Here is a 20,772-nt window from a genome sequence, read left to right as displayed (position 1 = left end):
GTAATCTATAAATAATTATTTTAGGATATTATGTAAAGCATCCAAGATAAGCATTTTGGCTTAAAATACAGTATATTCAAATACAATAAAGTTTAGAAACATGTTTTCCAATATAGTGTGTTTTATTTTATTCATTAATGTGTAAACCGATAAACAATAGATGTTTTCAAGATCAGTTGTATTTAGATGGGAAAATATCATTGAGATAAGTTTTAGTTGTAACAATAAAGTTTTTTACATATTTGCCACATGGATTCATCAATGAAATCATTATATTTAATTATCAACCAATTATACTAGATTAATAATATATTTATTGCCTAATACATTTAACTTTTGAGAAAAATATGTATACATTTATAGTTTAAGTATTTTTACATAATCAGTGTACCATTCATCATTTATTTTCGATTAACATTGATTCTTAAATAAAAGTAATTCAAATAAATGGTGGAAAATAGTCAACTGTGTATAAATTTTTACACTATCAGCGTATAAATATAACACTCTTAATTTTTAAGTTAAATGTATTTTTCAAAAAAAATCAGATCACACAACCTTTTAGGAAAACAAATTATTCTATTAAACCTCCATAATCATGATACTAAATATGTAAAAACATTCCATTTAAATAGACAAATGATGAAGAAATAGTCTTTTCAATTCCACATTTTTTATGTTTAAGGTTTTCTACATAATTTAAGAAATCATTACATAAAATATAAAAAAATATATAATTTTTTAATGATAGGGGTTTCATTTGCTTTGAGAATAAATTTAAAAAACTTAATCCACATTTTAGCAATTAATTATAGGAATATCCAATGATTTAAATCTATTCAATTATTGAATTTCCCTTTAATTACGACTAAGATATGGATTAAGTTTTGTAACTTATTGATCCCTCTTTTCTAAAATATCAAAAAGATTAAAAGATATGAAAATTTTACAACATTTACTCCTACCATAGTGAAATAAAGAGGGAAATTCTCAAATGAAGTAAAGACGACTGCGAAGTACTTAGAGCAAAAAAAGTAGAGTTGATACCGAGTTCTATAAAATAGGGTCATATGGAGAGAGGAGTTTTTTTCATTTAATGATTAAAATATCATCTTCTTATGAATATAAAGTGATAAAAATATCAAAAGTTTTTCTAAGAAAATAAGTAATAGTGACAGGCCTGATAATCAACTTTAGATTAAAAAAAGATAAATAGTAAAATAATAGAATCCTTACTCACGGGAGTCAAAGGTCCTCCTCTTATGATTATTATCATGCTTGGTACATTTAAAAAATAAAATTAGGTCCAAATTTGTTACTAGAGACACCTACACATATAAAAATAAAATTAATTTTTTACTCAAAAAAATAAAAATAAATGTATTTATTAGTACAAAAATAAATAAATTCTTTAAGATATGTTAATTTTTTAATACTATCAATAATATCTCTTCAACTTTTTGTATAAGAAATTAATGCTTCCGGGAATAAGTTTCACTCGGAGTAATTTCGAGTTCATTATTATTCAATTATTATATTCAAAATCAATATCCGGAGGATTGACCAAGTAATACTGTTTTGAAATTGACTTTTATTTGACAAAGAGTGTATGTGATTGACCAAATATTAAGCATTCATTATTCAAAAAAATATTTAATTATTAAAATTTTAAATTAAATACATTTTTAAATTAATTACAATAACCGATATACAAAATAACACACTGTATAGTATGGTAGATATGCTTCTTTTTTATATATATATATATATATATATAAAGGGCTTGAGTGGGTTGAAGGTATTGCCATTATTACTCAGAAAAGACGCACAGATATTGAGAACCGCTTCATGAATCAATGAACATGGCAGGCATCAAAACTGCGTAGTTGTTAGTTGAAGGATTCACACATTAGCAGAGAATAACAATGGTGGTGCCTATTTCCATGTGCGGTGACCCAGAGCTTGAACAACTCTCAAGAGATGGTAGTCAATATAGTCTCTCCACCGGTATTTTACCTGCTCTCGGTGCCAGAAGTAGTCGCAGACTCCAACTCAGACGCTTCATAATTTCCCCTTATAATAACCATTACAGGTTCCTTCTTCCCCTTCTTCTTTTCAACTCCTTTTCTTATTACACTTCCTCTATCAATGCCTTCAAATTTTGATCATCACTTTTTTATATTATTTTTTTTTTACTTGTTATCGATTTGTTTTAAATTGCGGTTATTAGTATTTCGGGGTTCGGGTTATAGCAGTCGCCGATCCAGAATTAAAACTTTGTTTATTATTATTTTGTATATATGCTAATATTTCGCTGTTAGTTACTTGTTGTATTCTTCAGTTTCCGTCTTATCTAGTTCAAGAGTCATGTATTTCTTATGGACTATGTTTCTTTCAGAGTTATGATTACTTGAAGAGGCAAATTTTGATTCCTTTCATTGTCATTTACGTGTTTCAAATATTTGTTTATTTTCTAATAATAAGAGTTTCACCACTTTGGCTTTCTGAGAAGAGAAAAATAAGGTTCTTCTATTTGGATTTATCTTTTATCAAAATCTAAATTCTAACCGATCCTAAAAAGCTAAAAGTTAAAAGTTTAAAACCATAGCTTTTCAAAAAAAGATACCTTTCGTTATCCTCCATACACGTTGAAAAGAATAATCACGAACACGGACATTTTGTGACAAGTTAGAGCCTCCTTTAAAGTTTGACTTTGTTTCCTTGTGTTAGAAACAACCAGGGGTTGGTGGTAATGACACATGCAATAGAAGAAGAATTTGATTTTGACACCACTCAATAGTGTCAATGAGATAATTCCATATTACCTCATTTGTATTTGATCTTTAACTTCAAGTTAAGTTTTGTGGAAAAGTTTATCTTTTTTTAAACCCTTTCTGTTTAATGTGTAAAAATAGGTAAAGCCAAATGAGTGCTGTTAATATAATTTGTTGGATTTTGCAGGGTATGGGAAACTTTCCTTATTACTCTAGTGGTGTACACAGCTTGGGTATCTCCATTTGAATTTGGATTCCTTAAGAAACCAAAAGCACCACTATCCATTACTGATAATATTGTGAATGGTTTCTTTGCCGTGGATATAATTCTCACCTTCTTTGTTGCTTACCTCGACAAAACTACCTATTTGTTTGTCGATAATCCAAAACAGATAGCTTGGAAATATACAAGAACTTGGTTTGCCTTTGATGTTATCTCTAGCATTCCTTCCGAGCTTATTGAAAAGATATCACCTAAACCTCTCCAATCCTATGGCTTATTCAATATGCTCCGGCTTTGGCGTCTTCGAAGAGTTAGTGCTTTGTTTTCTCGGTATGATTGAGAGCTTTCTAGTCAAATGCTATGCATAGTTTTTTTATTAGTTATGTAGCATATAAGTATAACAAAAGATGTGTTTTTGAACAGGTTGGAGAAGGACAGAAACTTCAACTATTTCTGGGTTAGGTGTGCCAAGCTTATCTGTGTAAGTTTCTAAACCTACCAAGTTGAATAATTGATTTCATAAAAGTTTGATGTACTAATATTGAGTAATCTCTATAGGTTACCCTTTTTGCTGTTCATTGTGCTGGATGCTTTTATTATCTTATTGCTGCACGCTATCATGATCCCAAAAGGACATGGATTGGGGCAGTAATGGACAATTTTCTTCAGCAGAGCTTGTGGACCAGATATGTGACATCCATTTACTGGTCTATTACCACTTTAACAACCGTTGGCTATGGAGATTTGCATCCGGTGAACTCAAGAGAAATGATCTTTGACATCTTTTATATGCTCTTCAATCTTGGACTAACAGCATATTTGATTGGTAATATGACCAACCTAGTCGTACATGGCACAAGTAGAACCAGAAAATTTGTAAGTAAATTATATTGTTATGAATGAAGAATTTGTTAGACTTTTTTACCAAGTTGTAAAACTCTTATGTTCCTTTATATATGAATTTTCAGAGAGATACCATACAGGCTGCATCAAGTTTTGCCCAAAGAAATCAATTGCCTGCCCGTTTGCAAGACCAGATGCTTGCTCATTTGTGTTTGAAGTTTAGAACAGACTCGGAGGGGTTGCAGCAGCAAGAGACCCTTGATTCGCTTCCTAAAGCTATAATATCAAGCATTTCACATTATCTTTTTTATTCATTGGTGGATAAAGTCTACTTGTTTCGTGGGGTTTCTAATGACTTACTGTTTCAATTGGTAATTTGAACAATTTTGTCTTGGCTTATTATTGACTGTAAGATACCTTTTTATCTTTAATTTGAACTAAGGGGTTGCGCATTGTTTGATTCAACTTGAAAGGTCTCTGAGATGAAAGCTGAGTATTTCCCTCCCAAAGAAGATGTCATCTTGCAGAATGAAGCCCCCACTGATTTTTATATATTAGTAACTGGAGCAGTGGTAATTGTCCTTCTTTTTAACACTCTAATTTTTGCATTTCAAATTTTTAACAGAATTTTATTGTCTTAAATATGATGATTTTTATTTTTTTCAAAACAGTATTGTAAAATGTGATTTACTAATGCCTTGATTACTTCACAGGACTTGGTGGTTTATAGAAATGGGGTCGAACATGTAAGTTTAATTACTTATGTACGATAGATGATGATCATAAGAATAAGTTCTCAAACCTACGATATTAAATTATGAACCCAAATGTTGTTCAATGATTGCAGATTGTGAGAGAGGCAAAAACAGGTGATCTTTGTGGTGAGATTGGTGTGCTTTGCTATAAGCCACAACTCTTCACTGTCCGAACGAAGAGATTAAGCCAGCTGCTCAGGCTGAACCGTACTACATTCTTGAATATTATACAAGCCAATGTTGGAGATGGAACCATAATCATTAATAATTTGCTTCAGGTAAGCATAACATATAAAGCACTCATTGCATACTGACAATAAATATTCAGAAAAATATTTCTCTAACTTAGCTTTTCTTACATAATAAGATGAAAATAGTACATGCCTGGTGAGTGGACTGGTGACCTATTGGCTGTGATAGTCACAGGATAAGTCTGCATGCATCTATGCTAGGATTGAATATTAAAAAAAAAACAAAAAAAATTGATCAACTTTTCTCCATGTTATAAAAATATATCCACAAGGACAAAATCTAGATAACTGCTTCAGTTTTTTTAATGACCAACACAGTAAAACATGAGTACTTCGAAAAGAAATATTTTTATTTTTTACCAATACATCCAAACTAGCACACACTGATTTTATCTATGTGGACTTTGATGGTGACACGGAACAGCATTTGAAAGATCTCAACGACCCAATCATGGATGGTGTTTTGATGGAGACTGAGAACATGTTAGCCCTTGGAAGGATGGACCTACCTGTGAGTCTTTGTTTTGCAGCTGTAAGAGGAGATGACGTCTTGCTACATCAATTGTTAAAGCGGGGTTTGAATCCAAATGAATCCGATAACAATGGAAGGACAGCTTTGGTGGGTGGACAATTCTGCCTTTGATCTTTTTGGTTCTTAATTTTTTTACTATATGGTGCTGATTTAATCCTACTGTGAAATCAGCATATAGCAGCATCCAAAGGAAATGAGAACTGTGTCTTGCTTCTGTTGGATTATGGGGCTGATCCTAACGTTAGAGGTAGATATTTCTTTCCCTCTAGCTTGTTCTTTAGGAAAAAACAATTCTATTAATTTCTCTTGTTTTTTATCTTGCCTTTTATTCTTTTAGTTCCTCAAATCTTTGTTACAGTGTAATACAATCTTATAAAACCAGACAATAACATCGATCCTGTATTTCATATTTTTGTGTAATGTTAATGAACTTATATATGATTAATCCTTATGTTGACTATCATCATATTATTTTGTCACTTGCCTTAAATAGTGTCTCTTGAGTCTCAGAGAGATGGAAAATAAAAGCAAAATAGAATTAAAAAAGTGCTTGCTATGAAATAATAATCAGCAACCTACTGATTGTAAACCAAAAACATGTTAGGGTCATGTGCCTCCCTTATCCAGACTTGTCCAATTCCTCTTTCCCAATAAAGGCATGCCATGCTTAAATTATAATTTGTCCCTTTAATAACTCCATGGCATTAACTTGCTTAGTTCCTATGCAGATTCTGATGGTAATATACCACTCTGGGAGGCTATACTTGGTGGACATGAATCAGTGAGCAATGTGCTAGTAGAAAATGGAGCAGATTTGAAACATGGTGACATAGGTCAATTTGCATGCACTGCCGTTGAACAGAACAACCTCAACTTGCTCAAGGGCATAATGCACCATGGAGGAGATATCACACTCCCTAATAGCTCCACAGGGACCACAGCTCTGCATGTTGCAGTGTCCGAAGACAATGTCGAGATTGTCAAATTCCTTTTGGAACATGGAGCTGCCATTGACAAAGCAGACATGCATGGTTGGACTCCAAGAGCCCTAGCAGACCAACAAGGACAAGTAGATATTAAAGCCATTTTTGAGTCCACTGGGGAGCCTAAGTCTCAGTCTTTTGCTGCTATTCCTGAGAACCGAAGTAAGGTCAGGTACCTTGGGAGATTTACAAGTGAGCCAACAATACCTATGCCCCATGATGCATCATTTCACGGAACAAACGGGTCTTGGAGCCAAAGCCGTCCAAGGCGTAGGAACAATAACTTCCATAACTCACTCTTTGGGATAATGTCAGCAGCTCACAAAGGGAAAAATAACTTGCTTTTCCCTTTTAATACTGATAGTGATAATGCTGCAAACAATGGTATGAATAGTAGAGCAAGTTCAATTAGAGTAACAATTAGTTGCCCTGAGAAGGGTGAGGTTGCTGGGAAGCTTATGTTACTACCAGGAAACTTTAAGGAGCTACTTGAGATTGGTGCCAAGAAATTTGGTATCTTTCCTGCTAAGGTTATTTGCAAAGATGGGGCTGAAATTGAAGATATAGAGGTTATCAGAGATGGTGACCATCTTGTTTTTGTCAGTGCTGATGATGGGATGCACAAGTCCAATTCTCCAACACCCACAAACAGCGAGCTTCTATAGCATAAATGAATAATTTTTCCTTTGATTTTTTATTTTTTTATTTTTTTTATTTTCTCTCTAATCAAAGTTTCATTTTCTCAATTAGTCAATTGTATAAAACTTAGGTGAGTTGTTTTTAATAAAAATATAGAGTATTATACACTTGGTACACTTATATTTTTTTATTAGTGAGGTGAGCTAATGTATCTTTTTATTGTAACACAGTATCAGAGTAAATGGGGAACAACCACTAAGTAGGTTCCCCCGTTTCCTTTACCATTTTTTTTCTTGTAGTTGCTTGACAGAATACTTAACCAACTTCAAGTTAACAAATACCATCAATTTGGAAGGAGGCAATTTCCATGCATACAATTGTTCTTTGGACAAATAACAGCATATATTTTAATCATTTTCTATTCCAGGAGTAATAGTTGCAGTGTACAGAATCTAGTGAGGGTCCAGATTATTAAAAAAGGATTATATAAAAACCATTTCCAAGCTTGCAAATAAAGTTGCCAAACATACAGATTTTGCAACTGTCAAATAAAGTAACAGCTCAACAATTATCTTCACATTCCAACAACACACTTTTACATATTGTGAATCACAAAAGGTTAAGCATTTTCAAGCGAGCTTCATGTTCTGGGTCCAACTTTGGTGGGGAATAACTGCCACCAAGATCCTCTACTATGTATTCCTGTAATAATTAAAGTAACATGAATGTGTCAGAAAGTTTCAGGCCAAATAGATATTATGGAAATTAATCCATATCATTGACATCTAATATATAATCTAGACATTACCTTTGTAAGCTCCCGCTTGGTGAGGATATGGTAATGCCTCTGCCAGATTCTTTGAATGGCCATGGTGGTAGCAAGGAAACCATATGCTATACCGAGAATTGCAAAGATGACAACGAAAACAACCACAAGGGCAAAGCACGCCTCCATTGATGCCGGAAAACAGTCCAAGATGCCCCATCCATAACAACAATTCTGACAACCAGCCATTCTGGGGTCATTGTTATTGAGGGAGGAACAATGCAGTATGAGACCAAAAAATCCAATCAGTACAAAGAACGACAGCACTCCTGGTACATGAATAAAAACCATCAAAGATAGAAAGAGAGACGAAAAGAAAGCAGAACCGAGTTTTCAAACAATTATAACCCTCAAGGATGCTCAATGTCAAAATAGTTCCCATGAATGACCTTGTGCAGATAATTAACGTCTTTGATAAATTACAAGGTGAACTGTTTAAGAACCATGCTAAAAAAGGTGAAGAGTACCTCACGCAATAAATAACTTTCAATCATAATGCGTATGTTTTTCCCTCACCGAAAATTATAAAAGTTGGACGGATTTGTATTTTTCCCCCATATTAAAGTAATGATTTTCCTGATGGATTTGAATTGTCTCATGTTAGTGATCTTTTGATCTAATTGTAATAAAACATCACACCCCATTAGGTGGGAGCCTCGTGCACTAGGCTGCGCTATTTTGTAATGAAATATAAGTGTCTGGTTATCTATCCTTTTCTAGTCAACATGATTATAGTGCACCATGAGAATATCTGGATCCCATTTAGATACACGGTGGCCAATAACCTACTTGCAATATGTGAGGTAACATTAAATATTGAGGACGAGGAAAGTATCAAAGCAGATTAGAAATGCCTCAGATGATATGTAGAAATATGGTTCTCTAATTTCGGAAAACTTTCATGGCACAAAGAACACAAATGCAGATGAATTTAAGCCAGTGGATAAAAGCTAATAACTCCAGTAGCAATATCTTACCAATACAGTAATAAAATGGAATCGGGTGTCTTGACAGTATCCTATCCCAACCATCGTCAAAAGAGTTCCTGAAGTTCCCATCTTTGTCCATGATGTAAGCAAAGCCACCGATAGCAGCAATCACCTGGCAAACCAAATTGATACATGTAAATAACTTTTGTCAAGGCTTTTCCCCTGTAAAAGAGTGTAGCTCAGATAAACTCCCAAATAAATATTATACAGTACAAAAGTATATGCTAAAAAGAAAAGTAGATCCGTCGCAATGGGATTAATAATACCAGTGAACATATCATCATTCAATAAGAAAGGATGGTAAATTAATAATACTCACAGTTTGTACAGCCACAAAAACAAGGAAAACATCCCTTGCAACAAAAAGTCTGAACTTTACTTTACGCCATGAGTTATCCTCAAACGATTCAACTCTAAGATGAAATTGGGCTTTGCAAGTGGTGCAGTGTGAGAAGGCAAATCCTTCCTATGAAGCAAAAAAAAATCCACCAAATATTAATTTGATCTCAGCCAGTTAAGACTAGCAGTTGAAACTACACATGATGACCAGAGTCAAAATACATACTTTCACTGAGCGCCAGTGATCAAGACATGAACGATGGACAAATTGCTGAGTACCTTTGCACATGCATGGAGATATCAATTCATCCTCTGAAAAATCAAACAATTACTGTTAGGTTGTAGGAAAGTAGAACCACCAAAGTTATTTGTATTGATGTTTAGTAACATCACACAGCATAGTAACATCACATAGCATTTATCTAACAAATTGAAGAAAACTATGTGGCATGCTGGCATGGTAAACAACGCCCCAGCCTCGATGAGAGAAAAGTTAATCATCATTTGCGCTGAAACCATTTTTGCTTAAAACATGAGATAATCAGCCTTCTTATAATCACATGATTGATTTGGTGCTGAAACTGAGAGGTCTCAACATAGATAATGCAATGATGTCGGTTAAACATAGGTGACAAGATGTTGAAAACATTCGGCATATGAAAGGTAATAATTTCCTTTCATCAACAAATACAAAATAGAATAAAAATATTTTCAAGCATTATGAAAGACACTACTGAAAGAACTAAGCTTTCAAGTTTCATCCTCCATACTCCATTGTTCGCTCTTAAGTGAGTAGAATAGTCAGTATCGAAATACAAACATCAAATGCAGAACACCAGCAAAATTTTATGTGAGGTTGACAGTTACTTAACATCGATTTCGTAATGTACAAAATCAAAGCCACAACAGAGACCAATTTCAGGTACTAAAAATAACATTCATAAAGGAATAATACCAGAAAAACAGCATCTGATAAAAAAGTCCCATATATATACTAATGGTGACAGACACCGCTATAATGGCTTATATTTGAAGGAAACATATAGCAATCTTGTTTTCTCTGTATAACCCATGGTTCAAACAAAATTTTACATTATGAAGTCCTTAGTTGATAACTCAAATAAAAAACTAAATTGCCTAAGAATGAAATACCCATAATTCACAAGTTAACAATCGAAACAAATAGGCATAAAATTGAAAACTTTATGGAGAAATTTGACCTGGGTCAGAATCGCTTTCGAGACAAATTCGACAAGAAGGGAGTAAACCAGCCTCAACATCCTCATCCTCATCCTTAATCTCAGTGGAGGTTGCTGCAGGGGATTCACGCTCCTCTTCCTCCTCCTCTTGATTTTCGAGTAAAGGATCGGAATCTCTACTAGGGTTTTGCACAATTTGTGGTGGCTGAAGCTGCACTTCCCCTTTCATTGATCAAAGAATGGTTGAATACTTTCGAATCAAGTATCAATTCTAGGTTTGAATTCAATTTCAATCCTTTGGGGATGAGAAAAGGGTCAATGAAATTAAATTGAAATTGAGAAGGGTTTGTGGATGAATCAGAAATTCCTGAATCCTGTGGAATATTTGTGATGATAACAATAAAAGAACGCCATCATCTATAATTCTATATTATATTCTGTATCTTGTCATTTTCTATTCTATTATAATATAAAAAATAAAAATATCTATGTCATTTTTAATTTACAAAATAAGATTATCTATCATATTTTGTTAACTGTCTATAAAGTAATTGACAAGAAATAAATAAAAAACAAAATATAAATTATTTTTTAAGAAAATTTGTCAAATTTTAATTATATATAAGATATGCTCATAAAAGAATATAAGTATTTAACTTTTCTGGGATATCCTGCTATAGATATGTAAAAAGGTTAACTTAGACTTCTTTTAAATAATGGAAAGACTAAGTTAGAGTTGGTATAAATAATGGGTCCACTTTGTAATGGTGTAGCATAAACTGGACTTATTACTTATGAATTATACTTAGTAGAATAAATAGTTGAATAAATACATATCAATATTCGTTATGTTCATTTTATATAACTCAAATACTTCTAGGTACATATAACATATTCATATCAATTATCATATGATCTTTATTTCTTATCTTTTTTTACTATTTACAAGAACACTTCAGCTTATATTGACACTTAACAGTTTAAATTGTTATGAAATTTTTAATGTTTTTTATAATTTTCAGTGACGTGATTGTGATAGTTTTTAGCTTGAATGATGCAAGTTACAGTTTATAGTTTATATACTGATGTATGTGGATGCAGATTTTAATTGAGCTTATATACAGATTGTGATAGTTATGATTGAACATACTTAAAGATTTGAGAAAAGAAAATCTACGTTTATCATTTTGTCATTTTTCAATCCGAACTCGTCCTTATCTTGACTTGCCTTATTTCGGTTCCGTCTCACACGTATCCCATCCTAATTAGGAATATGTTCTAGTTTAAAAACTGATTTAATCAATATTTAGGACAGGTGAGAGACATATTTAACTCATCTCAGTCTGTCACACGCCCTTCCCCAATTTATACCAAACATTAGATAAGGGATATAATTTAGAGAACCACTCTGAAAATATTGGAGGAATAGAAAATTAAAACTAAGTTATATTTAATTTTAATTCAGAACTGGTTTTATATTTGCATTCACATCAATGACCACTAGACATGGCCTCAATTACGGGCTAAAAATATCCACTCAAAGCCTGAAAGTCAGGGTTGAATTTTATTTGGAATTGGATTCAATAGAGCCTAGATAGTACATACTGACGCAGGCTGTCAGAAAATTCCAAAACTACAACAAAATAACATCAACTACCACTTCTTCTCTGAAGGATAGTTAATACATTTCATTCGTATCTAATTATTATTAACTTTTCAAACAAAGTATCACAAACAAATGATAAATATAATATAATAAATAAGTATAAATCTTTACACTAATAGTATATAAATATTACATTCATATATTAATTATATTTCTAATTTGTATATTGCAACATTAAAAATAATTAAACATAAACTAAAAACTGACAAAATTTGCATAAGGTTTATACATTTTCATAATAATTGAACCCCTCACTCCAAATACAACAAAGGTACCTTCATGGTGGATCTTATCCATTTACCCTCTTTTGATGAATAACACTGTTGGCACCAATTCAGCTTCATTCTCCAACACACAAGCCACGACACCAAAATTTGTATATCAATATATAGATTATAACCTGCACAGAGATATTAAATTGCATACAATCAATTTGTATAAAAATAGCAATTATATTGAATCTCGTTATCATTTAGATTTTTGTTTAAATGAGTGAGAAAGTGGAGCAAGATATTAATTAGTATATATTACTGCTGAAATTCAATATTGATGAATGTGGCAGATGTATTAGCAATAGTTCCAAATGTCATATCAGAAAGAACCATAGTAGTTCCATTAATTGAAGGAAGTGAAACTGCAGAATCAACGTAATCAACAATCTTAATCTGAATGCTTTGGTTTGGAATGCAAGTTCTTGGTTCCTCTGCACTTATACACCTCACTATATATTCCCTACCACATGCAGCTCCATTATCCCATATTCCATCTCCCGCCGCCGCAAAAAGATTGCTTGACGGAAACTCTGTGGCGTCGCTGCCATAACAACCCGATGCTACACGTCATATTTAACATGACATATGTTATATTTAATCATGTTTTATCAAAATGTTATTAAAACAAAACAAAATAGTACACATGTTATACTTACGTATATATGGAGGTGAGTAACGAGAAGCAGTACCAACGTCACCGTGGCAAGGGAAAGAAAAGTGAAAAACAACTATGAAAGTAATGAAGAATGACGATGATAACCCTCTAAGTGTTATTGATGGCATCTTTGAAGATGGGTAGGATTTATGAGTTAGGGAAGGTAGAAGATGTTGTTCTTTTATTAAGCTTTTTGTTTCTTTTATTCTTGCGTTCACACTTTCAATTGAAGTCAAGGATGTTTGGTTTGAATTTTGGAATGGTCCTACGTGACCAACTAGAACGCGCTTGAGTTAGCTCTAATTGATTAAGATAATAGAAGTATCATGGAATAAGGAACACTTGTGGAGTGAAGGAAATTAAGTTTAGGACCATGAAGAATCTCAATGGGTACCTTCCCCATGTCCCACCATTATTAGAACATTGACTAGTAGTGTTGTATAATTTAGTTCAAATTAATTACACAACAGTGCCCTTTCTTGATTGATTCAATAATGAAGGGAACAAAGGTGGAATACATCTATGTATCACTTCATATTACCATTAAAATTAACATAAATTTAATTTATGTTTTATTTTTCTGATCAATAAAAAATAAGTGAAATAATATAAAATTTGTGACAAAAAGATCCGGTAATGTGGCATTATCTTATGTATAATAGTCATCATCATTTAATTAAGTTCAAAACATTAGGTCCGAGGATAAGATAATTGATTGATGCTTTAAGATTTGTGTCTTGCAAGATCCAGTGTCTCTGCCCTATCCCAAACACAGTAGTAGTGCACTCGTTCTTCCTCTTCCCCTTCTTTACCATTTTAATTTTATTCTTCTTCTTCTTCTTTATTAGCTTTTCAACAATTGCTCTTTCTTTCTATTCGATCTAAATTAGGATCGAAAATTCAAGAGCCTTTTATTGTCGCATTCCCTCAACTAATCTCAATATCTCTGTTTCGCTCAACTTATTTTTAATAAATCAATTTCAACAATCTCTATTCAATAACCATTATACTTTTCATTATTCACTCTACACCGATTCGTTTCTCAATCATTGATTTAGGGTTCGTCTAATCTCGCATACAAAAAACAACAAATACATTTTAATCTTCGTCTATAAACTAGGATCGAGGAACTAGTAGTATAAATCATTACATCGTTTTGGAGAATGGAGAAGAAAAAAATCGCGGTTCCGCTTGTGTGCCACGGTCACTCTCGCCCAGTGGTTGATCTCTTCTACAGTCCCGTTACACCCGATGGTTTCTTCCTCATCAGCGCAAGCAAAGGTATATTTACACTTTGATTCCAAAATTCATATCAATGATAATTCATTACTTGTTACTTTAACAAACTATTATAGGATATTGTAGCATTTCTGTAGCGACATACTTGCTTTGGTTCTATGATTTTGTTATATCATACATTGAAGAAAGATAGTGTGATATGTGAGTATTGTTTTGATTTGTGTTTAGATTCTAGTCCTATGTTAAGAAATGGAGAGACTGGGGATTGGATTGGAACATTTCAAGGCCACAAAGGTGCTGTATGGAGTTGCTGCTTGGATACCAATGCCTTACGTGCTGCATCGGCTTCTGCTGATTTCTCAACGTATGCCATTCCTTTTTTAGCTTTTTTCACTGTTAAGCTCAATCATTGCCCTATGAATTTTTTTAGTGTTGCTAGCTGTGTTTTTTAGATTATTGTGACATTTCTTAGCAAAAGGAAACTGTTTATTTAGGTTGATTCAATGTACATCATGTAATTGGCTTATCATTAGCAAAAGGAAACTGTGCATTTCCTCTTGCACACACTGTTGGTGTCCTACAATCTACATCATGTAATTGGCTTATCATTACTTCAGGAATCTGATCATGGGTTTTGACAGTTATGTTGAATTATTCTTGTGTCGATCAGCAGCATTGGAAGATTGGTTATCCTTGTCATGTCTATCTCTATTTTTTTTTTGTGAATTCAGAAAGTTGATGGTGACTTGTGCATTACCTTGTTTTGGACTAACAATATGAATCACTCTTTTATTTGCCTTTGTTTAAGTATTGTGTGTTACATGCAATGCAGGTGTTTTAAATGCAGCATAAGTGTAGCATTGTAGTGTATTATATTGTTGGATTGTATTTCATTGATTAAAAGTTGACAAATCTTTGTTGCTGTCATGCACAGGAAAGTTTGGGATGCATTAACAGGAGATGAATTGCACTCTTTTGAACATAAGCACATAGTTCGAGCATGTGCTTTTTCTGAGGTAAATTTGGCATGTTATTATGCTGTTATCGTAGTTTAGGTAACTGGGCAGCTGGCTGGACAGAGTTAACTTGGAACTAGTCCATTGGCCAGTTTGATCAAGGCACTTGGCCCAGTGTTTCATAAACCAACATCAGACGGTAACTTGTTTTGAACCGGTTATTTAATAAATGGAGATTCTAGTCCTATGCTAAGAAATGTAAATATAAGCTGAATCAATAAGTTCATAACACACACATTTCATAATTTTACTTGTATGTTTGACACGTATATGTTATAGTTTTTACATTCATACATGGTCATTAGTTATCTAATACAGAAGTACACACATAACCTTGTTTCAGGCACAGTCCAACTTGAAAGCCTTAAACCTTTCCCTTTACTGGTTTGTAGACCTTCCGGTTTCGAAAACTTTGGTTGTTATTTTCATACTCACTACTTTGATTTCTCTTGATGTCCCTTCCTGTAGAAGGAGAAACAATTTAGGTAGCATAGAAGTATGAATAGTTAGGCAATTGGATATAAGAACACATGGAATAGGGAACTATAGTCTTAGAAGAATTAAAACACACATATGCCTAGAATTTATTAAACAAGAATCCTATTGCCAAATATTACAAGTAGCGGGGATTCGTTTCACGACTTTCATCACAGTTCCCAGGATCTGACTGCTTTATGTTGTTTTACATTTTTAACCATGTCTTTATGTGTTTCAATTTAGAATTTCTTCTTCGCTCCAATTTCTTCTTCCATTTTACTTTACATCCTTTCTTAGTTCTTACAAGTTATACTTACTGTACCAATTCTTTTCTGTGGAAATCTTTTATATTTGGTGAAAACTCCTTCTCAATGCTATCTGTCTTTTCTAGATTATTTGAAATATGGGAAAACCATCAATATCTGATCTTTATCTGGCCCTTGCCTACAAATGCTTCTCTTTTCATATTTATTTATATTTGTGCAACTGGGAGCAGGATACACACCTCTTGCTCACTGGAGGAGTAGAGAAAATTCTTCGAATCTACGATCTGAATCGGCCTGATGCACCTCCCAGAGAAGTGGATAAATCCCCCGGTTCCGTCAGAACTGTTGCATGGCTTCATAGTGACCAGACAATATTGAGTTCTTGCAGTGATATGGGAGGTGTCAGGTATATACTCAATCAAGCAATTTGATGCTGAAAGCTTGTCTCTTGGGTTATAAATTTTGTATATTAGCTTTCATGTTTTAATTTAGAAGTATATTGGTATTGGATGATTTATATTGGACTAAATCTAGTTGATATTTCATAGGTTATGGGATGTGAGGAGTGGCAAAATAGTCCAGACATTGGAGACCAAATCTTCAGTGACAAGTGCTGAAGTGAGTCAGGATGGCCGTTATATTACAACAGTTGATGGTTCAACTGTCAAGTTTTGGGATGCAAATCAGTAAGTATCGAGTTAGTTGGTCAATTTCTTTACCACGATCTGCTCTTATTGTTCAACTATTTACTTTGTTTTGCAGCTATGGATTGGTGAAGAGCTATGATATGTCTTCCACCATGGAATCCGCTTCATTGGAGCCAAAGTACGGGAACAAGTTCATTGCTGGGGGAGAAGACATGTGGGTTCACGTTTTCGATTTCCATACAGGCAATGAGATTGGTGAGTTATTGACAATCAATTGTTTGATTTTCTTGTGTTGTGTATAAAAATATTTTGATGATATATCTTTACTGCAGCTTGCAACAAGGGCCACCATGGTCCTGTCCATTGTGTTCGTTTCTCTCCTGGAGGAGAATCATATGCCTCAGGATCTGAGGATGGAACCATCAGAATATGGCAGACAGGCCCATTGTCTCATGATGCATCGCTGGATGCCTTATCTGCAAATGAATCAATCGAAAGGGCGATGAAGGTAACTGCAGATGAGGTTTCAAGCAAAATTGAGGATTTTCATATTTCAGATGAGGGGAAATCCAAAGAGAAGGAAGAGGCTGTGGAGTAATGGTGCTAATTAATAATGGCTCACTTTGGAGCTACCTAGATCAAGTGCGTGATGATTTATACAAATTTATAGATGTTAGCTTTTTTTTATTGGGCACCTACTGGCTACTGAACTAAACCAGCTTGTTCCAGCTAGTTGAATTTAGTTTTACGTTTGCCCTCCTTAATTCCTCTCTACCGTTGAGGATTCATTATGTTTTCTCACTCTTGGTGAAATTTCTCAAAGACAATCTTTGATAAATTGAATAACAATTATGATTTAGTTGTAACTAATTCTGAGTGTGAAAAATATCTTGAATAGAAGGATAATTAGACTGCTGGTAAAATGAAAACTTCATTGAAAGAACAAAATAATATAAAGAAAAATATGGATTGTAGATAAAACATATTAGAGTAGGAATAACTCACTCCCACGTCTATTGTTTTACTAATGGGATTTACCTGATGACTTGATATGCATGTCCAAGAGACATTATTATAGAAAAAACGGCTTTAAGTGGTACATGATTGATTCCCCTTAAACAAAGTCTAAGGTTCGAGTCTTTTGGATGTAAAAAATATCTGCTGGGAGAGTTAGCCCCATATACCTGTGGATGTTTCCGGCTCGGACAAGATTGCCTCTAGTGCGAGGATACCTGTGATACTAAAAAAAAAGTATGGATTGCCGGTCAATTTGAGCATTTTCGGCCTGCAGATAATTGGGCTAGGGAGTGGATACCTTGATAATATTTTTCTCACACTAATTATATTTTACATTGTTATGATAAACGCACTAACATGGATTGCATAAAAACCAAAGTTTTCACATAAATTTAAGATTGTAATATACTGTGAGTATAAAAATTTATACACAATTAATATATCATTCATCATTTGTTTGAATTATTTTTTTAAAGAGTCGATAATAATTGAATGTAAACCGTGGATGATACAATGACTATAACTCATATATTATTATAGTATATATTTTGTTCTCTAAATTTAATGTATTAGAAATTTGGATTGAGCATTTCTCCATATACTTCATTTTCAACCCAATATTTCCAGATACAAAATCTTATTTTTCTTCCTTAAACGTTTTTTTAACAACACTTCCATTAAAATAGTTATGATGCTGGATTATATATATTTTGTATATTTTAAAATAATTTTTATTTATAATCCTTCAATTATTTTCAAAACCTTACCGTGATTATATATTTAACGGCGTCCATTTTTGTTATCATGGAGGTTAAAACTTAAAAAAAAAGGGTAGGCAAAAAGAAAAGGTAAAAAAGGAAGCAGGGGCAGAAAATGTAATTTCAGAAAGAGTAGAAAAGGGTACTAGTTGTTGAAGTTGAATAGATAAGGGTTTGGAATTGGAGTGATCCACAGAGAGAGATTAGATCTTGATCCAGAGAGAGAGAAGTTAGAAGATTATTTTGGCGGGAAAAGAGATGTCAGGGAAGGGAGCAAAGGGTTTGATTACCGGCAAAGCCTCCGCCGCCGCCGCCGCCGCCAACAAAGACAAGGACACCAAGAAGAAACCAACTTCCCGTTCTTCTCGTGCCGGCCTTCAGGTTTCACATTTTTCTTCTATTCTATTAATCTCATTTCCTTCTAGTTCTCGCCATAGATTAAATCGATTATGTGATATAATAATTTATGAGATTCTCGCCACCACATTAGGGTTTCGAAATTGAAGTCGCGTGCTACACTCTCCCTAACAAATCAAATCACCCACTCTTTACTAATTTTTAGATGGTTTGTGACTATTGATTATTCATCATCATAATGTTATTCCACTTTGCTTGCATTTTCAATTTTTTGTGTATCCAGAAAAGTACTTTCCATTTGCTTCACTGGTATAACATGGTATCGATTTACCTCACTAGATTTTCCAGTTGATAGTATAATTGATTTTTTTTCAGTTAACCCCATGGTGACTTGTATCTTGACTCTGTTATCATTTATCAATTTATACTACTGCCTCGTGGAATGCTAAATATAATCTGATAGTTTGGGGTCAATTGAAGATTGTAGATTTGAAGTTTTTATTTGTCTATTTATTTTTAGGTTTTGCCCATCCTGTTATATACTATGAACTATGTAAGCTATGGAAGTTTGGTGAAATGTAGAAAAATCTCAATAGGTTTACTTAATTTCTTCATGTGAGTCTGGTAGTGTGTTTTGCCAGAAAATTTACACAACTAGTGTATACTTTTATTTACTTATTCTCTATAATTTTTTGAAAATTTAGCAAACTAGTACATTTTCTTAGAAAATGCACTAGTTTGGTAAAACTTCAAAAAGTTATACGAAATGAGTAAATGAAAAGTCAATTTATACTTGTGTAATTTTTTTGTGTTGTCATTTTCTAGCATTTGTTCATCGTGCTAAGTATGTCAATTGAGATGGTTGGTTTTCTTAATGCTGAATTGACTATCTATGCCTCTGGCAAGTTACCCTGCAAGCTGCATGGTCTTGTCTAATGTGAGCTTCTTCTGTGATGGAATCTACAGTTCCCAGTTGGCCGTATCCACCGGCTTTTGAAGCAAAGAACCACAGCTCATGGTAGGGTGGGTGCCACAGCTGCCGTCTACTCTGCTGCTATCTTGGAGTACCTGACTGCAGAAGTATTGGAGCTTGCTGGGAATGCTAGCAAGGATCTCAAGGTTAAGCGTATTACTCCCAGGCATTTACAGCTTGCAATCCGAGGGGATGAAGAACTGGATACCCTGATAAAAGGAACTATTGCTGGAGGAGGAGTAATTCCCCATATTCACAAGTCTCTTATTAACAAGTCTTCCAAGGAGTAGAGTACTAATGGATGATGCTGGATGGAAAATTTGTCTCTTGTAATTGTGGATTTGTTCTATGAAACTAGCTTAAACTGTAGGGTCTTCTGTTTGTGGTTGAGTTGCTGTTGATTATGAACATACTTGGTCTTCGTTTCTCAACTTATTATGGAACTAATCTTAGTCGAAGATAATGTTATTTTCTTCTAATATTGGGATTGTTGTTTCATCAGTTTACATGTTAAGAAATGAATCATTATATGTCATCTCGTAGTTGAATTCTTTCCCGTTCTTCTAATAGGTTCGTGCTTGTTCCAGGTTGATATTTCTCATTAGTGGGAAGTGATTAAGATTTACTTATCGGATGCATTTTTGCTTATATCTGGTTTAAGCTTTTATTTTTCTTCATTCAAATGATGTCATTTAGATTTTATGGGTTCCATGGTTGCATTGCAGCCCTCTGCATTAAGAAAGAGCATTTTTTTGAAAGAAATATTCCTATTTACTTCAGTGACATATATGCTTTTTATCAAAGAGTCTATCTGTTTGCAATTTTGCTTCAATTCTATGTTCTTTGATTTTTTTCACATGATAGAGACTTTTTTTTGGTACTACCAAATGTATCATCTCATCATCTTATAGATTTAGAATATTTCGGCGTGGCTACCCCTCTGTACAACAGTGTTCCACCAGGAATTGGTTTAAAATAATATTAGGAACATTTAATTTTTTATTTTTGTATGTCTAATTTGCTTTCCTTGGTGGTTTACCTGTGAGTTGGGGATATATTTTAAATACCTAATACAA

At 33.5% G+C, this 20,772-nt stretch overlaps 5 protein-coding genes across 6 annotated transcripts; 3 read left to right on the top strand and 2 right to left on the bottom strand.

Annotated features, from left to right (window-relative positions):
- On the top strand, nucleotides 1,832–7,280 carry LOC109345282 (potassium channel AKT1-like). The gene is made up of 11 exons (XM_019584188.1): nucleotides 1,832–2,092; nucleotides 2,962–3,327; nucleotides 3,421–3,478; nucleotides 3,556–3,873; nucleotides 3,966–4,211; nucleotides 4,314–4,412; nucleotides 4,554–4,586; nucleotides 4,688–4,873; nucleotides 5,271–5,465; nucleotides 5,550–5,625; nucleotides 6,107–7,280. The coding sequence occupies exons 1-11, from the start codon at nucleotides 1,926–1,928 to the stop codon at nucleotides 7,024–7,026; spliced, it is 2,664 nt and encodes an 887-aa protein (XP_019439733.1). The 5' UTR covers nucleotides 1,832–1,925; the 3' UTR covers nucleotides 7,027–7,280.
- Nucleotides 7,467–10,773, bottom strand: LOC109345289. Its single transcript, XM_019584201.1, has 6 exons — nucleotides 10,375–10,773; nucleotides 9,381–9,466; nucleotides 9,135–9,281; nucleotides 8,804–8,927; nucleotides 7,809–8,095; nucleotides 7,467–7,702 (listed from the first exon to the last, which is right to left on the bottom strand). Exons 1-6 carry the CDS (start codon nucleotides 10,580–10,582, stop codon nucleotides 7,610–7,612), a joined length of 945 nt encoding a protein of 314 aa, XP_019439746.1. The 5' UTR covers nucleotides 10,583–10,773; the 3' UTR covers nucleotides 7,467–7,609.
- LOC109345296 (EG45-like domain containing protein) lies at nucleotides 12,167–13,453 on the bottom strand. Of its 2 annotated transcripts, XM_019584213.1 has the most exons (3): nucleotides 12,948–13,452; nucleotides 12,551–12,851; nucleotides 12,167–12,419 (listed from the first exon to the last, which is right to left on the bottom strand). In XM_019584213.1, the coding sequence occupies exons 1-3, from the start codon at nucleotides 13,072–13,074 to the stop codon at nucleotides 12,413–12,415; spliced, it is 435 nt and encodes a 144-aa protein (XP_019439758.1). In that variant the 5' UTR covers nucleotides 13,075–13,452; the 3' UTR covers nucleotides 12,167–12,412. The 2 variants fall into 2 exon arrangements, with proteins under 2 accessions (XP_019439758.1, XP_019439767.1); XM_019584222.1 differs by lacking the exon at nucleotides 12,167–12,419 and having other exon boundaries at nucleotides 12,443–12,851; nucleotides 12,948–13,453.
- Nucleotides 13,831–17,451, top strand: LOC109345268 (serine-threonine kinase receptor-associated protein-like). The gene is made up of 7 exons (XM_019584161.1): nucleotides 13,831–14,227; nucleotides 14,414–14,549; nucleotides 15,120–15,201; nucleotides 16,175–16,350; nucleotides 16,493–16,630; nucleotides 16,707–16,846; nucleotides 16,924–17,451. Exons 1-7 carry the CDS (start codon nucleotides 14,110–14,112, stop codon nucleotides 17,187–17,189), a joined length of 1,056 nt encoding a protein of 351 aa, XP_019439706.1. The 5' UTR covers nucleotides 13,831–14,109; the 3' UTR covers nucleotides 17,190–17,451.
- Nucleotides 18,478–20,202, top strand: LOC109345276 (probable histone H2A variant 3). Its single transcript, XM_019584174.1, has 2 exons — nucleotides 18,478–18,747; nucleotides 19,690–20,202. The coding sequence occupies exons 1-2, from the start codon at nucleotides 18,625–18,627 to the stop codon at nucleotides 19,984–19,986; spliced, it is 420 nt and encodes a 139-aa protein (XP_019439719.1). The 5' UTR covers nucleotides 18,478–18,624; the 3' UTR covers nucleotides 19,987–20,202.

The sequence above is a fragment of the Lupinus angustifolius genome, chromosome LG01 (genome assembly GCF_001865875.1).
Source record: "Lupinus angustifolius cultivar Tanjil chromosome LG01, LupAngTanjil_v1.0, whole genome shotgun sequence".
NCBI classification, from domain to species: domain Eukaryota; kingdom Viridiplantae; phylum Streptophyta; class Magnoliopsida; order Fabales; family Fabaceae; genus Lupinus; species Lupinus angustifolius.
This window is presented reverse-complemented; position numbering and strand designations above follow the sequence as displayed.

Coding starts and splice junctions, on each gene's coding strand:
- LOC109345289 (XM_019584201.1), bottom strand. CDS start 10,582: ATGAAAGGGGAAGTGCAGCTTCAGCCACCACAAATTGTGCAAAACCCT. Junction 9,467..10,374: donor CGAAAGCGATTCTGACCCAG/GTCAAATTTCTC, acceptor TTGATTTTTCAG/AGGATGAATTGATATCTCCA. Junction 8,928..9,134: donor TTTTTGTGGCTGTACAAACT/GTGAGTATTATT, acceptor TTGGTTTGCCAG/GTGATTGCTGCTATCGGTGG.
- LOC109345276 (XM_019584174.1), top strand. CDS start 18,625: ATGTCAGGGAAGGGAGCAAAGGGTTTGATTACCGGCAAAGCCTCCGCC. Junction 18,748..19,689: donor CTTCTCGTGCCGGCCTTCAG/GTTTCACATTTT, acceptor TGGAATCTACAG/TTCCCAGTTGGCCGTATCCA.
- LOC109345282 (XM_019584188.1), top strand. CDS start 1,926: ATGGTGGTGCCTATTTCCATGTGCGGTGACCCAGAGCTTGAACAACTC. Junction 2,093..2,961: donor CCTTATAATAACCATTACAG/GTTCCTTCTTCC, acceptor TGGATTTTGCAG/GGTATGGGAAACTTTCCTTA. Junction 3,479..3,555: donor GGTGTGCCAAGCTTATCTGT/GTAAGTTTCTAA, acceptor TAATCTCTATAG/GTTACCCTTTTTGCTGTTCA.
- LOC109345296 (XM_019584213.1), bottom strand. CDS start 13,074: ATGCCATCAATAACACTTAGAGGGTTATCATCGTCATTCTTCATTACT. Junction 12,852..12,947: donor TTACTCACCTCCATATATAC/GTAAGTATAACA, acceptor TATGACGTGTAG/CATCGGGTTGTTATGGCAGC.
- LOC109345268 (XM_019584161.1), top strand. CDS start 14,110: ATGGAGAAGAAAAAAATCGCGGTTCCGCTTGTGTGCCACGGTCACTCT. Junction 14,550..15,119: donor GCTTCTGCTGATTTCTCAAC/GTATGCCATTCC, acceptor TGTCATGCACAG/GAAAGTTTGGGATGCATTAA. Junction 16,351..16,492: donor AGTGATATGGGAGGTGTCAG/GTATATACTCAA, acceptor GATATTTCATAG/GTTATGGGATGTGAGGAGTG.